Genomic DNA, 18,689 nt, shown 5'->3' with positions numbered 1-18,689 from the left:
GCAAAATTTATCAAAACTTGGCGTATTTGGATCTGTCTTTAGCATAAATTACATATGGCATTTCAGAATTGTTGCTGTACTGCAATGCCTATATGGTCTTTCCTTTTAAAATGAACTGTTTAATGTGTCATGTATCAAGCTTGAAAAAATTACTTTGCCCACTTGATTCTTAATCAGAATCATATGTGTAAAAACTGGAGAAATATATCCCCTAAAAAGGTAGGATAACTTTTTAAATAGCTGTTCTGCCAAGATATGGATGAATGGAAAATCACAGTCTAAGTGATATAGCAGTAGGTCAACTTTTACACATCTCTATGTCTTGTACATCAACCAGTGAAACTGGTTCAGAGTATATAATATATACTCATATCCCTTATAAAAAAGAAGCTTCTTTTGAGACAGAGTAAAAAGAGTATTCTTGGTACCATAATGTTCTATGATAACTGGTTGGGAATTGTGACAGTTTATGTACAAGTTACGGTGTAACTTTTTACAGTATGAAATTAATGACATTGACTGGTTAAAAAAAAAAAGAAAAGAAGAAAAAAAGATTAATTGGTTTTATATTGTGTTATATCATTTCTTGTGGTAGCTGTTAAAAATAGATAACCAGAGGCTAATAGATGTTAATGGTCCCTTTCACTATTAAAAAATCAATATTTCTTGGATAGTGCAAATTTTAACACGTTCCTTTTGCTTAAAAGTTCCCGATTTGAAGATTTCCTTACAAATAAGTCTGCATTTACATACCATCTTTGTTTTGCTAGCACTTGAAATTTCATGTCAAGTTGGATAAATACATTTTGTGTAAATTAACCATACTCTTGCAGAAAGAAGACTAGAAAACACATAGCTACTTGTCTTCCATTAAAAAAAGTAGGTATTCTATACATGGCATCTTTCTCTTAAAATATGATTTTGCATACATTTGTGTCATTTTCAAGGGCTGCGTCATCCAGGGTAAGTAACCTATCCACAGCTTTTACATATTTATTTCAAATTTGTAGGAAAGCAGCTAGGTTTTCAAATGTAAGTAATTAAAATTGTAAGCTATTGAGTTATTGACCAATACTGAGTTATTAATCAAGCTAGAAAATTCTACAAGCAGGGTTCAGTGCTCTGAAGCACTGTAAGATAATAGTATTTGTGTTCAGCGATGCAAGTATCCACAATTAAGCAGTTCACTTGACAAATGAGATAGTTCACTTTACTTTGCACTGAAGTGAATTGTGTGTGTTTGGTCACCACTGTCCCTTTTCCTCTAGTTTCAGTTTCTTGCCACATAAACATATACATTTATTAAAGAGCAAGCAATTAAGTTGGTGTTGACCACTGGCCCTAGAGATGCATACATCAAGAGCTGTGATTTAAAATGTGGGTAAAAAAACATTTGTATCCTCCTTTCCCTGCAGTTATTAATTTTCTTAACAAAAAGGCTGGTGAACCTTTAGGGACTCTGCCACTGAACAAAATAAAATACGAAAAGGGAAAAGATCTGTAATATGTTATGAAATCGGTTTTGCAAAGCAGAAGTGTATTGATAGTACTTCTTTATATTTCAATTCAGTTAGCAAAGGTGTTTGCATTTCAGCTGTCCTGTCTCAGTTTGCTGTCTTGTTTTCTTTTCTGCCTGTGTTTACAGTGTGTTTGTTACGGTTCTGAATTTGTAACGCCTCAGTCAAGTTTGTTTGTTTCCTGTTTATTTTTAACAGATCTGTTTTAATCAGATAATGTCAAGAACCTAGTCTGTGGGTTTCGTTTCAAGATCACAAAAAAGTCATTTTCAGTCTGGCTGTGAGAAACTTGATAATTAAAGGCAAATATAAAAGAAAACATGAAAATATTTTTAATCCTTCCAACGTCTCTCACAGCAAAGCTGATGTCAAAATAATAGTAATAATAATAATAAATAATCAGATTTTTCCAAAGCATTGTGAAGAGCTTCATTGCAAGTGGTCACAGAGTCCACCTGGAATGTAGTTGCAACAACCTGGCTTGCAATCCTATGGGCACGTGAGGAGTTCACTGTGTGAATTGGGCGTACTGTGCTAAGTGTGGAAAAAATAAGAAAGGCATAGAATGTGTAGTGCCTGCTCACTAGTGTGCTGTATTACGCTTTGCAGGGTCTGATGCCCCTAAGCTCTTAGGTAATTCCTGCAGATGTATTTTGTACTTGCTAAAGACCATGAAGGCTGGGATTTGTGTATACCAAGAAAGTCCCGGAGAAGCAAACCACAGCTCTCTTTGGAAATTATTGGGAAGACCGGGCGCTCCTCCCCACGTGGGTTTTGATTCATAACCACGGGATGCACTGACAGCCTGGTGTTTCTCTTTCCTCTGCAGGCCCTACCAGTGTGGTCACTGCTCCCAGTCCTTCTCCCAGCCCTCGGAGCTGAGGAACCACGTTGTCACACACTCCAGTGACAGACCTTTCAAGTGCGGTTACTGCGGCCGAGCCTTTGCTGGTGCTACAACACTCAACAATCACATCCGGACGCACACTGGGGAAAAGCCCTTCAAGTGAGTACGCGAAGCCAGCAGCATGCCAGCTGCCAGTGGAGAGGGAAATGCGTAGCTGCCGCTCTGTAGCAACACACCAGTGTGAGGGAGAGTTTCCCTGTAAAGCCAAGGCCAGACGAGTCCATCTGTGATGTAACTGAAATCAGAATTAAACCAGGCTTGTTTTCAGGTGCCTTGCATACCCAGAGCAATTTCCTATCCTCTGATGAGAAGTTGATTCTTTTAGTTAAATGACAAGCTGCTGCCACAGAACCTAGCTGAAAATACAGTAGAGGCTGTTACAGGCAGTTCTGTAAGTTACTGACTTTCAGTGATGCCTGTATGAAGAGCTGGGTGGAGCTTCACCTTCAGCTAATTTGGAACCAGTTAAATGGAGAGTGGGTGGTGCTGGTCGTGCAATACGCATCTGTTTGTTTGGTATTTTTCTCAGAACCACTGCATAGAAAATATAACCCTGTATTGCGGCTTAAGTTTGATAAGATCATAGTAATAAGTTGGTAGTGTTCAGCTTCCCAAAATGTTAAGAGAAAGGATCCTATTAGGACATTTTTAAAATTAAGCAGACTTTCCTCACTTATGCAGTTTCTGCTTATTGAAATTGAAAAGCAAAGGACACATCTGCAACTCAGAAATTTTCTCTACTTTTAACTCCAGCAATAGTACTGCTGATCCAGGTCCGTTTTACTTTCTGTTCTGCAGGAACTCTGCCTGCTCACCAGGAGATGTTCTCCAAGACAGATTCCACTTTTTCTGTGTTGATGTGTGTGTCTTTTCTGAATTGACAGGCACAAATGTTATGTTTACAGTATCTGGAACAATCCCACTTTGTTAGAAAAACAGTTTATTGGTATGAATCTGTAATGTGTTGATATCACTTCCTTTGAAAGCTGCCCAGTGTTCCCAGGAGGAGGCTGGGGTAAGACTGGGAGAGGGTGGGTCTTCCGCTGTTCTACAAGGGCCACTTCTACTCAGCCAACTTTCCTCTCTTTGTCTTTCTTTTCCACTTTTGCTGCGCTGTGCTCCAGGTCTGGTTAATGTAAGCCAGCTCAGCCACAGGGCCTGTCAGAACCCCTCATAACAAGCTCAGCAGAGATACCAATGCTTTGCCTCCATATATGGCTGAAAGGAAGCATGTCCTCCATACATGCCTCTGTTGGGGACAAAGGGACGGAGCCAGGAGCCAAATGCTGCATATCCAGGACAAAAAAAGTTTGCATACCAGAAACTGTGTCCTGCAGGTGGCAAAACTTGGAAACTGGGAGTATCTCAGTGATGAGTCCACCAGAACCAGGTTGTTGGATGCTGAGAGCCCGTAGAAAGAGAACCAAAAACAGTGAGAACAATCATATTGATTTTATCTAGTTGCTGTGTAAATAGATTTTAGTAATTAATGGACGAGGTTTCTGGGTCAAAATGGAAAATAGATTTCTTTTAATGTTAAGGTGTTACTTACGTGTAACCTTGTTGACTTCACTTAATTTTTTTCCCTAACATCCTGTTTTTGTCACGTTTCCAATAGATCTGCTCTTTTGCCCCATTTAGGGCCATTATTTGTCCCTGTTACTTTAGTAGTTTTTCCCTGTTTTCCAAAATGGATTTGACTGTAGTACAGTTTCTTTTGTGAAAGAAATGGCTTAATGTACATACTACAATTAACCAGTGGTCTGGGATTTGCTTCCCAGTGCCTGTGCTGAAGTATTTATGCATTCTGGGTTTCACCTTACTTTTCCTAAAGTCACAGCATAGGGCAACAAAAGATATGGATGCTTTGTACAGCTGCTTTATGGTGCATGTCAGTGGTCTTATTTGGTTCCTTCTTTAAACTCCAGAAGCAGCAGTTCCACCTTCTCACTGGAACACTTGTCCCAGCATGTGGAGGAAGCTGACTGGTAATTTCACATGAAGCTAAAACTGGAGCTGCCATTCTTCCTGCCCCTGGCAGTCAGATAAGGGGATGCAGATGCCCTGATCCTGAAGGCTGTTTAGAAGCACAGACTTTACATCCCTGCAGGACTGTTAGGGCCTGTGGGAAGAGGGGCAGACAAGTTACCCAGAAAGCAATCCAGGCTCTCTGCTAGGGGAAAAACAGATAGCTGCAGCTCATCCTGATACCTCCTGACTGTTTAGATCCTCCTTTGAACAGGAGGGGTCCAAGACCTGATAATATGTAAACTAAGGAGAAAAAAAACAAAACAAACAAACAAAAAAAACCCACAACAAATTCTAATAAACAGGGACAGTAAACGGGACAAATAATTCTGTCTTGATCATGCAGTTTAGGTTTCATATGTTTGTCTGCAAAGGTATTTTGAGTGTTCTGTACCTCAAAATGTTCTGTACTCGTTGCAATGCACACAATACTATTAGCAAGAAAAACCAGGAATGGAAAGTACTAAACTACTCACATGGTCAGTAAGATGTATTAAAAATAACAGGCATCATTTAAAACATTGAACTAAGTTCAATTTCATGAGTAAAAATGGCCAACCAGCTGCATAGTTAATGTGCACCTTCTGTAAATGCAACCTCACTATTTCTCATGCAGTAAGCCAACTATGTTTTAAGTGGCATCTGGAGAAATTATCTCGTGCACATATTAAGCAGACAGTGTCAACCATTAAGTGTATGTTGTGTGGGCATTATTTCTAGAAAGCAAATTTGATTTACAGAGGGTGAAAGTATTTTTAAATATTTCAAATTATTTTCTGCTTAAGAGGAAAATCAACCATGGTTGGTTAAAAATCTTTAGATGAGAAGACACTTTCTCAGTAGATCTTAGCTCTGGATGTATGGAGGAAGACTTTGCTTTTCATTATAGATAACAATGCTAAGTGAGGTTATCTGCAGCCAAAGCTTTAGCTACACAGCCTGGATTGCAGGTCCAGTTAGGAGAGATTTTGTTTCATGTCACTACAAGCTATCAAGTCAGCCTAACCATTGTAATGTTTTTGTGTATTCTTATCTTTCTGAAGTCTCCACTATGGCTGCTAGTCTGAGAACAAAGCCCTTTAGCAAATGAAAGGCAGGGGGAAATGGGAAGTTATTGTTGATTCTCATTTTATTAAATTCTTCTCCTCTCAGCCTTTTCTATTTCTGAAAAATTTAAGGTTAACTAAAGAACCTGCTTGCAGAGTCAGGGCTGTGCAAGTGTAGTTTTCAGGAGTCAGTTGAAAATAATGAAAGGAAAGATTCCTTCTGATTGGGATAAACCAGGTGCTTTTCATTTTTCTTGTGGAAATGCAAAACTAGAGAATGTTCATTTCAGCTGAACATAAATGTTATATCTAACAGTGACACCTTAGTTTTCTACTTTTTTTTTTTTTAACTTTTCCAAATTATGCCAAAATTCAGTGTTAAATTTAATTCCTGATCAAAATTTTAAAATATTCATTGTGAAAATATCCAATGAGAGTGTTTTTTCATAAGCTAGGCCTTATCTTTGTTTTCTTCAGCTAAAGCCTTTCACAGAAGTTGATATAAACCTGGGAATCAAAGCAGTCATGATTATAATTCTCAATGCCAATACTTTAAAGGCACTCTAAAGCACACAGACCAGTGAAGGATATCTAACCAAATTCAGAACCTGGCACCACAGAAATCCCCCCAAAACTTGTTCATGTTGTCTGTGAATTTAAGTATCATTTTGTTCAGTTTATCCTCTCAAGCAACCAAATGACACAGAGAGGCCTTGAGGTAGGGTGAAGTTTTGTGTAAGATGAGGCTGATTGTTGTGAGACAGTAGGAAACTTTGTATGTAAAATGAAAGCACGTGCATGTTGTAAGAAATTATAACATGGACCCACTTATCACTGACACCATCTAATTGTGTGAAGAATTTAAATTGTTTCTTTTAATCTACCTTGTGCAGGTGGCTGTTTAAATAATGTACAGATGCCCTCAAGAAGATTAACTGGAATTCGAGTGTCCTCTCAATTAGTAGGCAGTACCATTGCAAACATTTGTGTCTGTGTTTCAGACTTTAACAAAATTTTGGTTACGCCCAATTTATCCAGGATTGGGCTCAGCTCCCATGATTACGGTAGGGGAAGCGGACTCATTTCGTTTTTGACTCTTTTGGCTACTATTAAATCTTTCAGCACAATGTTAGCCGTGTGTGGCTGGTAATATCAGAACACACACACACAAAAACATGCATGCAGGTACTCAGCAAACTGCAGTGGGTAACTGCAGTGGTTATTATGGACTGGAAGGATGACTGTTAGAGGAAGAGTGTATGGCGTAATTCAGAAGAAAGACCTTGTTAGATCTCATCCCATTCCCACTTGCTATGAGGCAGTTACGATTCATACAGTCACATATCTGTCCACACCTTTCCTGCCATATTCTGTCTAGCAACACGTACTTCAGCTCAAACTGAAGAGAGGAATCAGGGGGATAATGCTCATCTCTTCTTTTATTCACATATTCCAGGCTGTAACCTTTAATCATGCTCTTTGCAAGTGCCTAGACAGTACTCAGTACCTAGGGTACAATCTGAAGTTAACTCAGGTGCATGAGGCTTAGCTGCCCAACTTTATTCTGACTTCTACCCAAGGGCTGCTTAGTGCAGACAGCACAGTCTGACCAGAAATACCTGGTCTAGAGAGCAAATAGCGGTAGCAATAAATTTACTCTTTTTTAGTGTCTTCCCAGTGGCATGATACAACCTTCCTGTCTCTCAGTAGTAATGTGTTCCAGAATGACCTGCAGCTTGAAAGCAAGAGCATTGTCACTGGTAAAAGTCAGTGGACAAAGGACAGGAACTTGCATTTTAAAGGATCACAGTGAACCTTGTTCCATGCTTTCAGGAGATCCAACAAGATTAAGAATATGTACATAGACAGTGGTTTTAGTGAGGAGCATTAGGTCTTTTGATAACCTTATTGTCCTTCTCTGATTCACCTGTGGCCCTGGATGTCCTGATATGGCATATTCCACTCCTTCGCCCAGGCTTTTTGAAGTTGGGTGTTGCCACACCTGATTTTGTAGCTTACTATGAAATTGTACTACTTGCATCTCCGTAGGGCAAGGATCCAGACCTCCCATTACTCAGCAAGGAAACCGCTTGTCTTTGTAGACATCAAAATAGCAAAACTATCAAGTTCAAGTAGATGGCAATATCTCACACAGACTAAGTTAACCCCCAGCCTTAAAATTGATTCCAGTGCCTCTGTGATAGATATATATAAATGTATATAAAAATAATATAATAATTTGTAAGTTTGTCAGGCAATGGAAGGTAGTATATTTTGACACACTAATCCAGTAACTAATCAGTTTTCTAATAAACAATCAGCACTACACTAATGTGTCATCAGCACTTCAGGAGCTCTGGAGAGTGGATGATCTGCACATAGACGTTAATGAATACACCAAAAATCATTAAGTAATCAATACTTCTGAGTTATTTTCATTGAGCTGATAGCTCTGATACATTAAAGCTGACATTTTACATTTGTCGAGATCACAGTGCAGTTTTTAACAGTGGAACAGGCTGCTAAAAATATTCCACGAAAGACAATCAAAGAAACACAACTTAAAAGTGCTGACATTTTAGATTGGTACAGTAACTTGGATGAATGTGTCTGTAATGTCTGTGCTAAATGCTCCTTTAGCAGAACTTTATTACTGAATGTTACTAGTGTGAAGAACATTTCACAATTATGCATCTGTGTAAATATCTTTCTTTTCTATTTCTTTTGTAAGCAGCTACATCAAGACAATTCACCTTCTATCACTCATATCAGTGAAGAGAAAAAGACAACTATGAATTAGCTTAGCCCATTGTTTTTCTCATTTCTCCTTTGAAGGTGAAGAATGCATGGCAGTGATGCTTGTATGATAATCTTCTCTGAAGATAAAACATCACACAGCAGCATTAAATCAGAGGGAGGGAATTTGGAGGGAGTGCCATACAAGAGGGATCCACTTCATCTGTATTTGCAATTCATAGAACATCTCTATCTAGCATTTGGAATGCAAATTAAGTGGATAGTTTTGGAGGAACTAGATACAGTAGATTATATTTGAAAGCAGGGGCAGGGAATCCACTGGGAGCAAGTAACATCCCTCACCTTACTCCCTCGAAATTCGATAGCTTTGTTAACGTTTTCACATTTTATTTTTTCAGAGATTATAGTTATCTGAAGAGAGAATAAGGTAGAAAGGCTGAAGACATAACAGGCAGTGAAGAAAATGCTGGTGATAGTTATGAGTTCTCTTTCAACCTAGAAATAGTGTGCGTGTTTTCAGGTAATTAAGTAATCACTAACTCCATATGTGCCTGTTTTAAAATGAACCCCACTGCATAGTCAGATAAACTGCAGATCAGATAAGCAATGAGTTTTCTCTTGTTCTAACGCTAAACAAGTATTGCTTTCTGATTTCTCTTCCTCAAACAGGCAATTGTGGATTTTAAATTAGCAGAAGGTGAAATTCTATTTGTCATCAATTTCTCCTAGGGGTTACAGAGCAGAAAACTGCAGACAAGCTGCTTCTTTGATGGCTCACTCCTAAAAATCTCTTTTTGTTCTTTATCTATTTGAACTGACAGTGATCAGAGCTACAGCAGGACAGGCCTCTCTGGAGAAATCACCTTCCCCTTGTCTATTGACAGATTCCTCTGTTCTGAATCAGACAGGCCTTGTCCCATCATAGGCATCAAGGTCTTGGAAGTAGCCACCAATTAAACCTTTTGAGCCAGTAAAATCTGAAGCCACTTTTGAGTGTCTGTTCTGATTAGGCAGGATGAGACAAAGCCCATCACCCCCCCAGAGCAGCTCCCTGGTCTCAATTTTCTCCCTTGCTTTCACCAGGTGCGAGAGGTGTGAGAGGAGCTTCACACAAGCCACCCAGCTGAGTCGACACCAGAGGATGCCCAATGAGTGCAAGCCAATAACAGAGAGCACAGAATCAATTGAAGTGGATTAACTGATTGACTGGTTGGAATTAAACTGCAAGGAAAGTCATGATTAAATGTCACGGACACTTAAGCAAAACCAAAGATTTCCTCTGAGCAACTTTCAATCAGTCCCAGAAAACCAAAAGCAGTAATAAAATAAATAAGATGTTAAGAGATATTGATCCTGGCATGAAAGTGAGACCAGGAAAGAGATTATTTATTTATGACTAGGGATGAGTCTTATTTCAATTGACAAGTTACTTGGGACTGTAACATTTCAGGTCCCACCATGTATTGCTTTAATTCTAAAAGCCTTTATAATTGTTATTTAATACCAAAGTGAAGAATCTCAAGGGTTCTTCTGACCACAGTTATGATGGAGAATGCACATGGACTTGTTTATCGTTGCACCTTTTTGTAGCATGATTCAAAGAATCCAGATGTAACCCTTAGATTTGGCTAGACTGGGCTAAGTTGATCTTGATGTGGCTGTAACAGAAATTGGTGTGTGGGATGGGGAGAAATCGAGAGCTATATCTGGGTCAGTGTCAGCCTCCTCAGACCAAAGGGCATTTCATTTCCGTAGTCTCATGCCTCACACTGTGTGCACTTTTTCATACAAGTAGTTTCATTCAGTGACATTGCATTGGTACAGATATTCTTGGGGGGAGGGGAGGGGAGTAAGGGAAGGGAGGAGAAAGAGAAATGGAAAAAGAAAAAAAAAAAAAAAAGGAATGTTGTATATCTGCAAATATACGTTAAGTAAAAGAGCCGGTAGTAAAGCTAGCAGAAATATCAAATTCAGCCTCATAGATATGAAAGAAAGTCTTCTTGCAAATGATGCTGTGAGGAGCAAAATAGCAAGGTAATGTTTCTATGTTTCAATGATTGATTTAATGGTTTGCTTATGTTTAGAAAAGCTAAACAGAAATCCAAGCTATAGTTACTGACATTTTTATCCTGTTGACCTGGATCAAACTGAAAATGCTCCTGTTTTAGATGAAACTTTCAGCATTCTTGGACTGAGCTTCAAAACAAAATAAGTATGTACTCAGATACCTTGTAAAAGGTTTGGAGGTTTCATAGTGCTCACTTTGCCTGATACAGTCATGAATGGAAGAAGCCAAAGTCTTCACAGCATCAATGCAAAAAGCTCAGATGTTATTATGTTGGTTTTCACAATTTTCATACTCAGTTACAATGGCTATTTTCAAGCTTGTATCATTAATTTTCTTCAGATTTCATCATTCTGTCAAGTTAAGGAATGATTTTCACTTTTAGAGACCAGCGGTGTTTATATATTGATTGTTTCAGTGCTAGAGCTGTAGTTTGATAAACGTACAAAATTAAAAAAAAAAAAAAAAGGAAAAAAAAAGGAAAAAAAAAAAGGTAAACTTCTCCAAGGTCATGTTATGTCATGACATAATACTGCAAAATAAATTTGCTAGAATCATATGAAACAAACCAAATTTGTTCACTTTTACACCAAAACTGAAATGCTGGCTCACTCCTAAGGGCTCAGTTGGTTGTATCATATACTTTTAAAACGTTGAAGAGCTTAAGCAGAAAAAGAGCATACAATAAAATTCAAATACATTTAAAATGAATTTAAAATCTAAAGGCATTCTTATGTCAGGATGCTGTTTCATTACATTGCAAAAGTACATTGCAGAGTCTGGAGTTTCCAAAGTTCTTTAGGGAATAACTTCAGGAATTACCATTTCTGTGGTTGTCCATTAAAAAAATATAAAACACTGTGAAAAATAGTGATTTTTATTGTTGGTCTATCAAGTACCAGATTATCTTATAAAGAGGCTTTTGTCCTGTGAGCTTTTCAGCTCTGTTTCTCAGTGAGGAGTTATGGGGATTAAATAATTCAGTCATCGCTTGCCTGTTTTTATCCTCCAAGCTATAAGAGATTCTTAGCTACTATATAAATATGTTGCTTTTTGTTTTTGTGTTGTTGTTGTTTTTCTTTTAGGTTGAAAGAAGCTGGATAGGGAGTATTATAACTTAAAGGTGACTATCTGAACATTGTTATGTTCCTAGCAAGGCTAAAATAAAAGGAAAAAGAACACCCAAACTGATGAAAAGCCTTTCGTACGCTTTCTTCTAGTAATTCACATCTTCCCTTATTCTAGAGACTTAAGGTAAAGAAACCTCTAGGTGGGTCAGCAGGTTTTAGCTAACACTTGAGCAGCAGCTATAGATCATTGCTGCGAGCAAAGAGATGCTCCCACAAGAAAAATAGCTGAAATAGAGCAAATGGGAAAAGAGATATGTCATGCTCTGAAAAGCAAATGTGAGCTATGTGTTAGGTCACTGACTTGTGCTGTTGCTGTGCTCTCCTGTTCTGGGAGGCAGTTTGTGGCAGTTCAGACTGCTCAGCCTCTTGCAGAGAGAGATTTTCATTTGAATCTGTAATGCAGACTGCATGTAAGTATGTGCTTACCGGCATGCCAAGTTCCCTGCCGAATACAGATAGGCTTATTCACAGGTTTCTAATTAAGCATTTGTCTAAGTGTTCTCTTGAATGGGCGTGAAATAAAGTTCAGTTATTTCAAGTTTATTGTTTTGTTTTGTTTTTTTTAATGTTGTTGTTGTTCTTCCTTCCTTCCTTCCTTCCTTCCTTCCTTCCTTCCTTCCTTCCTTCCTTCCTTCCTTCCTTCCTTCCTTCCTTCCTTCCTTCCTTCCTTCCTTCCTTCCTTCCTTCCTTCCTCCTCCCTCCCTCCCTATCTTCCTCCTTCCCTCTTTCCTTCCCTCCCTCCTTCTTTCCTTCCATTTTTTCTTCTTCTTTTTTTTTTTTTTTTTCCTTTTTTTTAAGGCACCAGAGTGGGATTTCTGCAGAACTTACTTTTCCTCTTCCCAAAATTCTTTCTTGTGTAAGTTATTGTGATGTGCCAGATTCCTGAGCACAATTTCAGTTACTGTGTTATTTTATGTATGGCACTTTCGTGACAGATTTGGCAGCATACAAAAGTAATTCACTGAATATTCATGGTTTCTTATGGGGTTTTTTCTCAAGTACAACAGTTGGCATTCAGTTACAATATAGCAAATGCAGAATTAGCATCGAGAAGCTAAAATACCCGAGGTTTGAACTAAACAGAATCTAGCTCCTGTCTGCACTTCCTGAATGCTGAGTGACTTTCTGCTCATGTATCGATGGAACAACCATACATTTAGATCTGTTATGAAGATGATATGTGTTTGCACATGGTAAACTAAAGCAGTAAGTATAGTACGATCATCTTGAAATGTTGTGATTATGTGGCTGCCTTTTCAGAATTTCAGAAGCATTTGGCATCTCTGCTTTGCAGATGGGTAAATAAACACAAGTGTTTGGCTATTCTTGTTTGTTTTCACTTGATTGTGTCCCATTCCGGACACATTGGAAGTCTTATTTAAAAACTGTGCCAAGGTATAATTTCATTCAGTGCGTGGAATTGAATTTTTTACATTTTTGGAGTTACTCCTTTCAGGATGACATTAGCTCCTTTGTGAACCTCTGGTTGTATATCCTAAATGTGATCTTTTAAAATACAAATTGATTGTTTTCCCATGTGAGAAAACAGAGTTGAGAATAATGTAATAATTATACCACATTACATATTAGAAACTTGCAAGCAATGACGTTATTTTCTCTTGGCAACGTAATCTCTCCTTATAATTACTATTTATTTTTTGTATGGTGCCATTAGGTTATGCGATGCTGTCTTACAGCTGATGAAAGGATGTAAATTCTGAAGAATAAATAGGTAAAAGTCCAAAAGTAAGTTCTCATTGCTTTTGAGAGGCATCAATTGTTACTTTTTAAAATTATTTTTATTTTTCTTTATTTATCTTTAGTGCACTCTTCTGTTCCTTTTAGATTCTTTCTGTGAATGCGTTTCCAGAGAATAAAATGCTCTGGAACAACATGAGGTATTTCTTCCAACATTTTGTTAAGATTTGGAAGTTTTGACAACACAAGCCAATCTGAAGAAGTGCATAAACCGCCCAGTACAATGCAGAGCACACTGAAAGGGCCCTCTATTGTTATAAAATTATAATGACAATGTGATTAGAAACGTAGGCAGCATTTTGAAAAATTTCATCGGCTAGCATCTTTTTTACTGCAAAGGACCAATGAAGTCATGCATGTAGTTGTATTCTTGTGATATAAACTGTAAAGATTACATCGTGTTTAAATGAGAATAACAGGCACACATTTAAAAAGAAGACACAGAAATGTAAATATATTTGATTAATAAAACATTTCTATTACCATGTCCTAAGTCTTTGTTTTATGTTGTGGAATTTTATGCATTTTGCAAAAAAATGTGTGGTTAAATGAATGTGCCTTGAAGGTATCTTCAGATAATCACAGTACTTTGCTGTAGTGTTTATCCTGAGATTCCAGAAGGGCTGCAGCTTGGATGTTGCAAATTGATTTGCAGGGAGAAGAGAATTGAGAGCAATTTCATTTTTCCTGGAGGCAGGAAGGTATAGTAATACTCCTATTGTTGTAACACTGAGAGCAGTCATATGCTCAAACAACACTTCAACCACACACTGGATTTTTTGGGTGTAGATTTGTGAAACAAATCATGTTCTACTTATCCTGGTTTTCCTATTCTGCATGCTGAAATGCATATTTTTACAGTTAACAGCCTAAGTCTTTTGTAGTTACCCAAAGCTTGATTTACAAGGATCACCATCTAGTGGACTAAGACAGAATTTCAAAACTCCAGCTGATGTTATATCTGAGCTCAGTTAAAAAAAACTCATTCTAAAACCAAAACTATAACCGCTTGCTTTGCTCACTGCAAGGGACCTTCAGTGCTTTTTGTAACATTATTTCACTGCATTGTATATGTCAAAGAGCACTGATTAGTTCACTAAGTCACCCCTTGTTCCACTTGAAAAAATACCACTTGAGTCTGCGAAAAATATGTCAGTTTCTGTCATTTTTCATGCTATATGACCTTTTACATAAGCACCAGAACCACCACGGTAGAATAATTGCACAAAACTACTGTACTTGAGAAAATACTCAGGTAAATTGGCCAGCAGACTGCCTGCTGGTTTGCAAGTAGCAGGGATAGTCAATCATTCAAGGCAAGCTTCTAAACATGCAAGGAAAATCCTTTATAACACAAAATTGTATTGAGTCACGCTGTATGAGATTATATTGCCAAGCCCATGTAATCTGTCATGAGCTAATGAGACACAAATGTCTGAGGGGGTGGCAGTGGGGAAGTCCTTTGGCTGATGGCCCAATCTGCGATATAAAAGTGTCCTGTGGGTCCTGGGGTCCACCTTCTTGGAATTCTTCTGGTGGATGATTTAGAAGGGGTGAGGCTCAGGTCTGCTAATATTTTTCTTCTAAGTCCTTAACTGAATATTTTCATTTGGATTGAGGGCTAGGAATCTGGTACCTTCTTGCTTTTGCCCCTGTGTATGTTTACCGAGATTTAGGGAAGGATCATATGCAGTATTAAAGTACAACATGAAAATAAGAAGAACAAAGCAAAATTGGTTTTGATGTTACATTGTTGGAGCTTTTTTCTAAACAAGGTGGACAATTTCTCCCAAACAAATAGATAGTAATCAGCAGCTTCCAAGACATGGCACACATTAAGTAGCTTCTCTGGCATCAGTAAGAATCTGCAGGTTAAAACAAGCACAGATCTAAGTATCACAAATCCAAATGTATTTGAACAGGTAACACAGAAATGTTGGTACTACGTACCTTAGACTTTCTTCTTTTTCAACTGAAAAGCCAGCATAACATTTGGCAGATAACTTGATCGATTCCATCTTCTGTGACTTCAGACATCAGATAACGTTTTGGAGCAGAGTGACAGCATGAGATGGAGAGGTGGGGGAGTGGTGGGCCTGATGTAACCTGTTGTGTGGTAAAATAGAACACCAATTAACAGCAATGCTGAAGTGCCTAAGAAGATGATCTGTAGAAGTCAGTACACTGAAGAGGGTTTTTGTCTCTCTTCTCGGTACTTCTTGGTGGCCATCCTAAGGTAGTTTCCTGACTAGCTTTCTTGCTCTAACTCTGAGGCATTTTCATAGGCAAAAAAAAAGCTAAGAAGGCTGTTGATAGCTGGACAAACAACACGTACCTAAGGCCAAGAATAAACCAGTGCTCTAGAAAACTTGATCTCCAAACATAACTGGAACCCACCCAAATGCATGCAGTGGAAGAGGAAGGACAATCTATCACAGAGAGATCAAAATCCTCACACTATGTTCAACAGGTCTCACTTTTGAAGACTGCAAATTTTAAAAATTTAAAAATTTTAAATTTATTTTAGTTACATAATTGAACACATAGTAGCATAATAATAACATAACTAACACAACTGCCACAGTTACTTCTTGGAAAGTCTAACTAATGAAGCTCAGGCTATGCTCTGTAGCCATACCTCGATCTCTCCAAGTTTGCCCCAGATGTCCTCATCCAACGAGCAAAACAGATCATCCTACCAGTACTTCCCAATAGATTTAAACTCTTTCCAGTCCTTACTCCCCTCCCATCTTGGCTCTTGTCATTTCCATCTATTATATTTCATTTTTATCTCCATTTTCCTCTTCCCCTCTCTGACATTACCGCATTCAATCATTTTCCCCATCTCTAGAGTTTCTCCAAATAAGATTACAAATGACTAAAGAAAGAACTTGTGTTTGTTTATGTTGGCACAACAAGTCACAAAAATACATTTTCTTTTCTCTATAATCTCAGCCTCAATGGAATGAGTCAAAGTATAATAGTCATGCAGAGACTTTAACCTGGAATTTTTTTTTTAGGAAGCCAAGAACATTTTGGCCTACAGCACACATACTGTTAGCAATCAGATTCTCTTCTGGAAGCTATTTAGAATTTTTTGTCTTTAACTTTTTATCAGGGTAATTTCTTTTATTTTTTTCCCCATGGCTTACAGTGTAATTAGATAGCCAGTAAACTGAAAGTTTCATATAGAAAATACTTTTTAGCAAGTTAAAAAAGCACAATTACATGCACATACTGAGCCTTACTTGAAATGTCCGTCTGTTAGTCTGCCTGTATCTTTCTTCACTTTCTCCTTTTCCCCTTGAAGTACAAAAAGCAATTTATTCTGCTTACACACAAGATCTTCAAGAAAGGGGATAATATATTACTGTAATTCTGCACAATATTTCCACAGGATGAAATGCTGCAGAAGTGTCTGATCGGTCAGTGATAAGAAGGCTGTGTAGCTCCTGTCTCAGTTTTTGAAACCGCTTGTGTGAGGAAGACATATGTTCAATGAAGAGATAGGCAGATACAACTAAAAGCAGTATCTGACTCATTGCTGTGAGGTTGCTTACCTTGCTTTTATTTAATGAGCTAATGAAAGCAAGGAGGCTGCACTGTTCTTTAATGGGAGATAAGTAGATCTGGAAAGTTTTAAGTTCTAAAGGAGGTAGAGGAATGTTTTATCTGCCTGTCATCTTACTAGCAATTCTTTGCTCTGTGCTAATATTTGAGGTCCCCGAGAAAGATCTTCTCCCAAGTGTGCTTTTTTAGTAAAGTTCTTCCTTCATTCTTCCCTCACAGAATTTATTCTCAAGAGAAGCAGAGAGCTTGATTGAAGTACAAAAAAAAAAAAAAAAAAAAACCACAAAACTTCACAGACAACCACACACACAAAAGTAGGCTGGGAAAACAAAATAAATTTGGATTTTTCTTCCATGATTTCTATTTAAAAAAAAAAAGAAAAAATGCCTGTGCATGATTCCTTGCCTTTCAACATTTGAGAGAAGATCTCTGCCTAGGACTAATGACTTGAAAATTAATTCTGACCATTTGCATACTCCTAGTCATGGCTCTCCTTGGGTTTTAGTGATTAACTCTTTTGTGTAATCTTCTCAATAATAACGTTGACTTTTAAATTATTCTTCTACTTTTTATTATGGCTACAAAGATCATATATCTCTTTCAGTCTCACATGGTCATATGGTCTTAATTCACCTCAAGTCCAGTCTTGATGAAGGTACTGCATTGTGCAGTTTCTCATATGTATTATGGAGTCATATTATAGACAGTGGAAGAACTTGAAACCATGTGTAGCTTTTTTCTTCTCTCTCTTTGGCTTGCACTGCCTTTTAGTTTAGAATTTTCCTGTGTTGAGAGCTCCCTTTTCGCTACCAGCCTGAGTACAGTGGTTGTTTGCTTGCGAAATCCCAAGGCAGATTCATGCTTCTAGACTTCCTCGAGTAGTAAAACTTTGCAGATCTGCTTCCATCCCATTCAGAGAGCTGCCCACTTTGTATCAATAGGTCAGCAGTTAAGCAACACTATGGTCATGAACCACATGTTATTTTCTAATTTTTTTTTTAATCTGCCTCACTGTCTTTTTCTCTTGCAATGTTTACCTTCACCTAAGCCATAAATGTCAGGAACCACAGAAGAGAAATCTGCAGTATTGTTTACATGTGGTAAATCTTCACTTCTTCATGCTGTTCATTCATTCACCTTAGAATGTCTCCTTAACAGATCAGCTAAAATCACAAGAACCAATACAAACAACTATGCTGAATTAAGGTAAGGGCTTTAGTAATACATCGCACTATTTATATGTTAAATTAAAAATTATATAATACCATCAATTTATTCATTGTTGATACAGAAAAGTAGAGAAATCACTGTACCGGAAAAATATTTTTAACTCCTACACTTTTATGTATGCAGCAAATTAATTGGCTGTTAAAGTACTGGATAGTCCATACTTCCAAGTGATAGCTTCATTTGTTTTATGTTGGTTTTTTTCCCTCAAGGGGGCAGGGGGCTGTTTTCCACAAAAAGCTCAAGCTATTCAACCTACTTAGTGAGGCTGAGAAGATGCAATCTATCCCCAAATCTGTCACAACCAAAGATGTAGTCATTTAAAATAACCAATCCAATCATCCAGCTCTTGATTGTTCGATGTTCTTTCTGGCTTTACACTTTTGATTAAGAAGCTCAACAAAGAGGTGAAGTTGCAGAACAGCAAAGGGTTCCTTGACCTAAAGAACTTGAAGTCAGCAGGTCACTTATAGTGACTGTGATTTATTGAACAATAAACACAGCCTCTTCAAACCCTTTTCTTTCTTTGCTGGCCTATTTTTGCAGTCATCATATTCTTGTTCAGAGGATGCATGCAGAGAATTTTCTGAAAGATTATTCAATCTTGTATACTAAAAAGAAAGTAACCATGATTCTATCTAACTGTAATAATGTGTTTTAATAAACTGCATTCTCAGAAATGAG

General features: G+C 37.8%; 1 protein-coding gene across 2 annotated transcripts in view; it reads left to right on the top strand.

Moving 5' to 3' along the window:
• Window positions 1-12,197, top strand: part of PRDM6 (PR/SET domain 6) — a 73,748-nt gene extending 61,551 nt beyond the window's left edge. For both annotated transcript variants that reach the window (XM_090131685.1, XM_090131686.1), the window contains 2 exons: window positions 2,347-2,523; window positions 9,339-12,197. In XM_090131685.1, the coding sequence (XP_089987811.1) occupies window positions 2,347-2,523; window positions 9,339-9,453 (292 nt within the window). In that variant the 3' untranslated portion in view covers window positions 9,454-12,197. The remainder of the gene's footprint in view (window positions 1-2,346; window positions 2,524-9,338) is intronic.
• Window positions 12,198-18,689: the final 6,492 nt, after the last annotated feature.

This window comes from Phasianus colchicus, chromosome Z (assembly GCF_987193195.1).
Source record: "Phasianus colchicus chromosome Z, bPhaCol1.hap1.1, whole genome shotgun sequence".
Classification (NCBI taxonomy): Eukaryota; Metazoa; Chordata; class Aves; order Galliformes; family Phasianidae; genus Phasianus; species Phasianus colchicus.
This window is presented reverse-complemented; position numbering and strand designations above follow the sequence as displayed.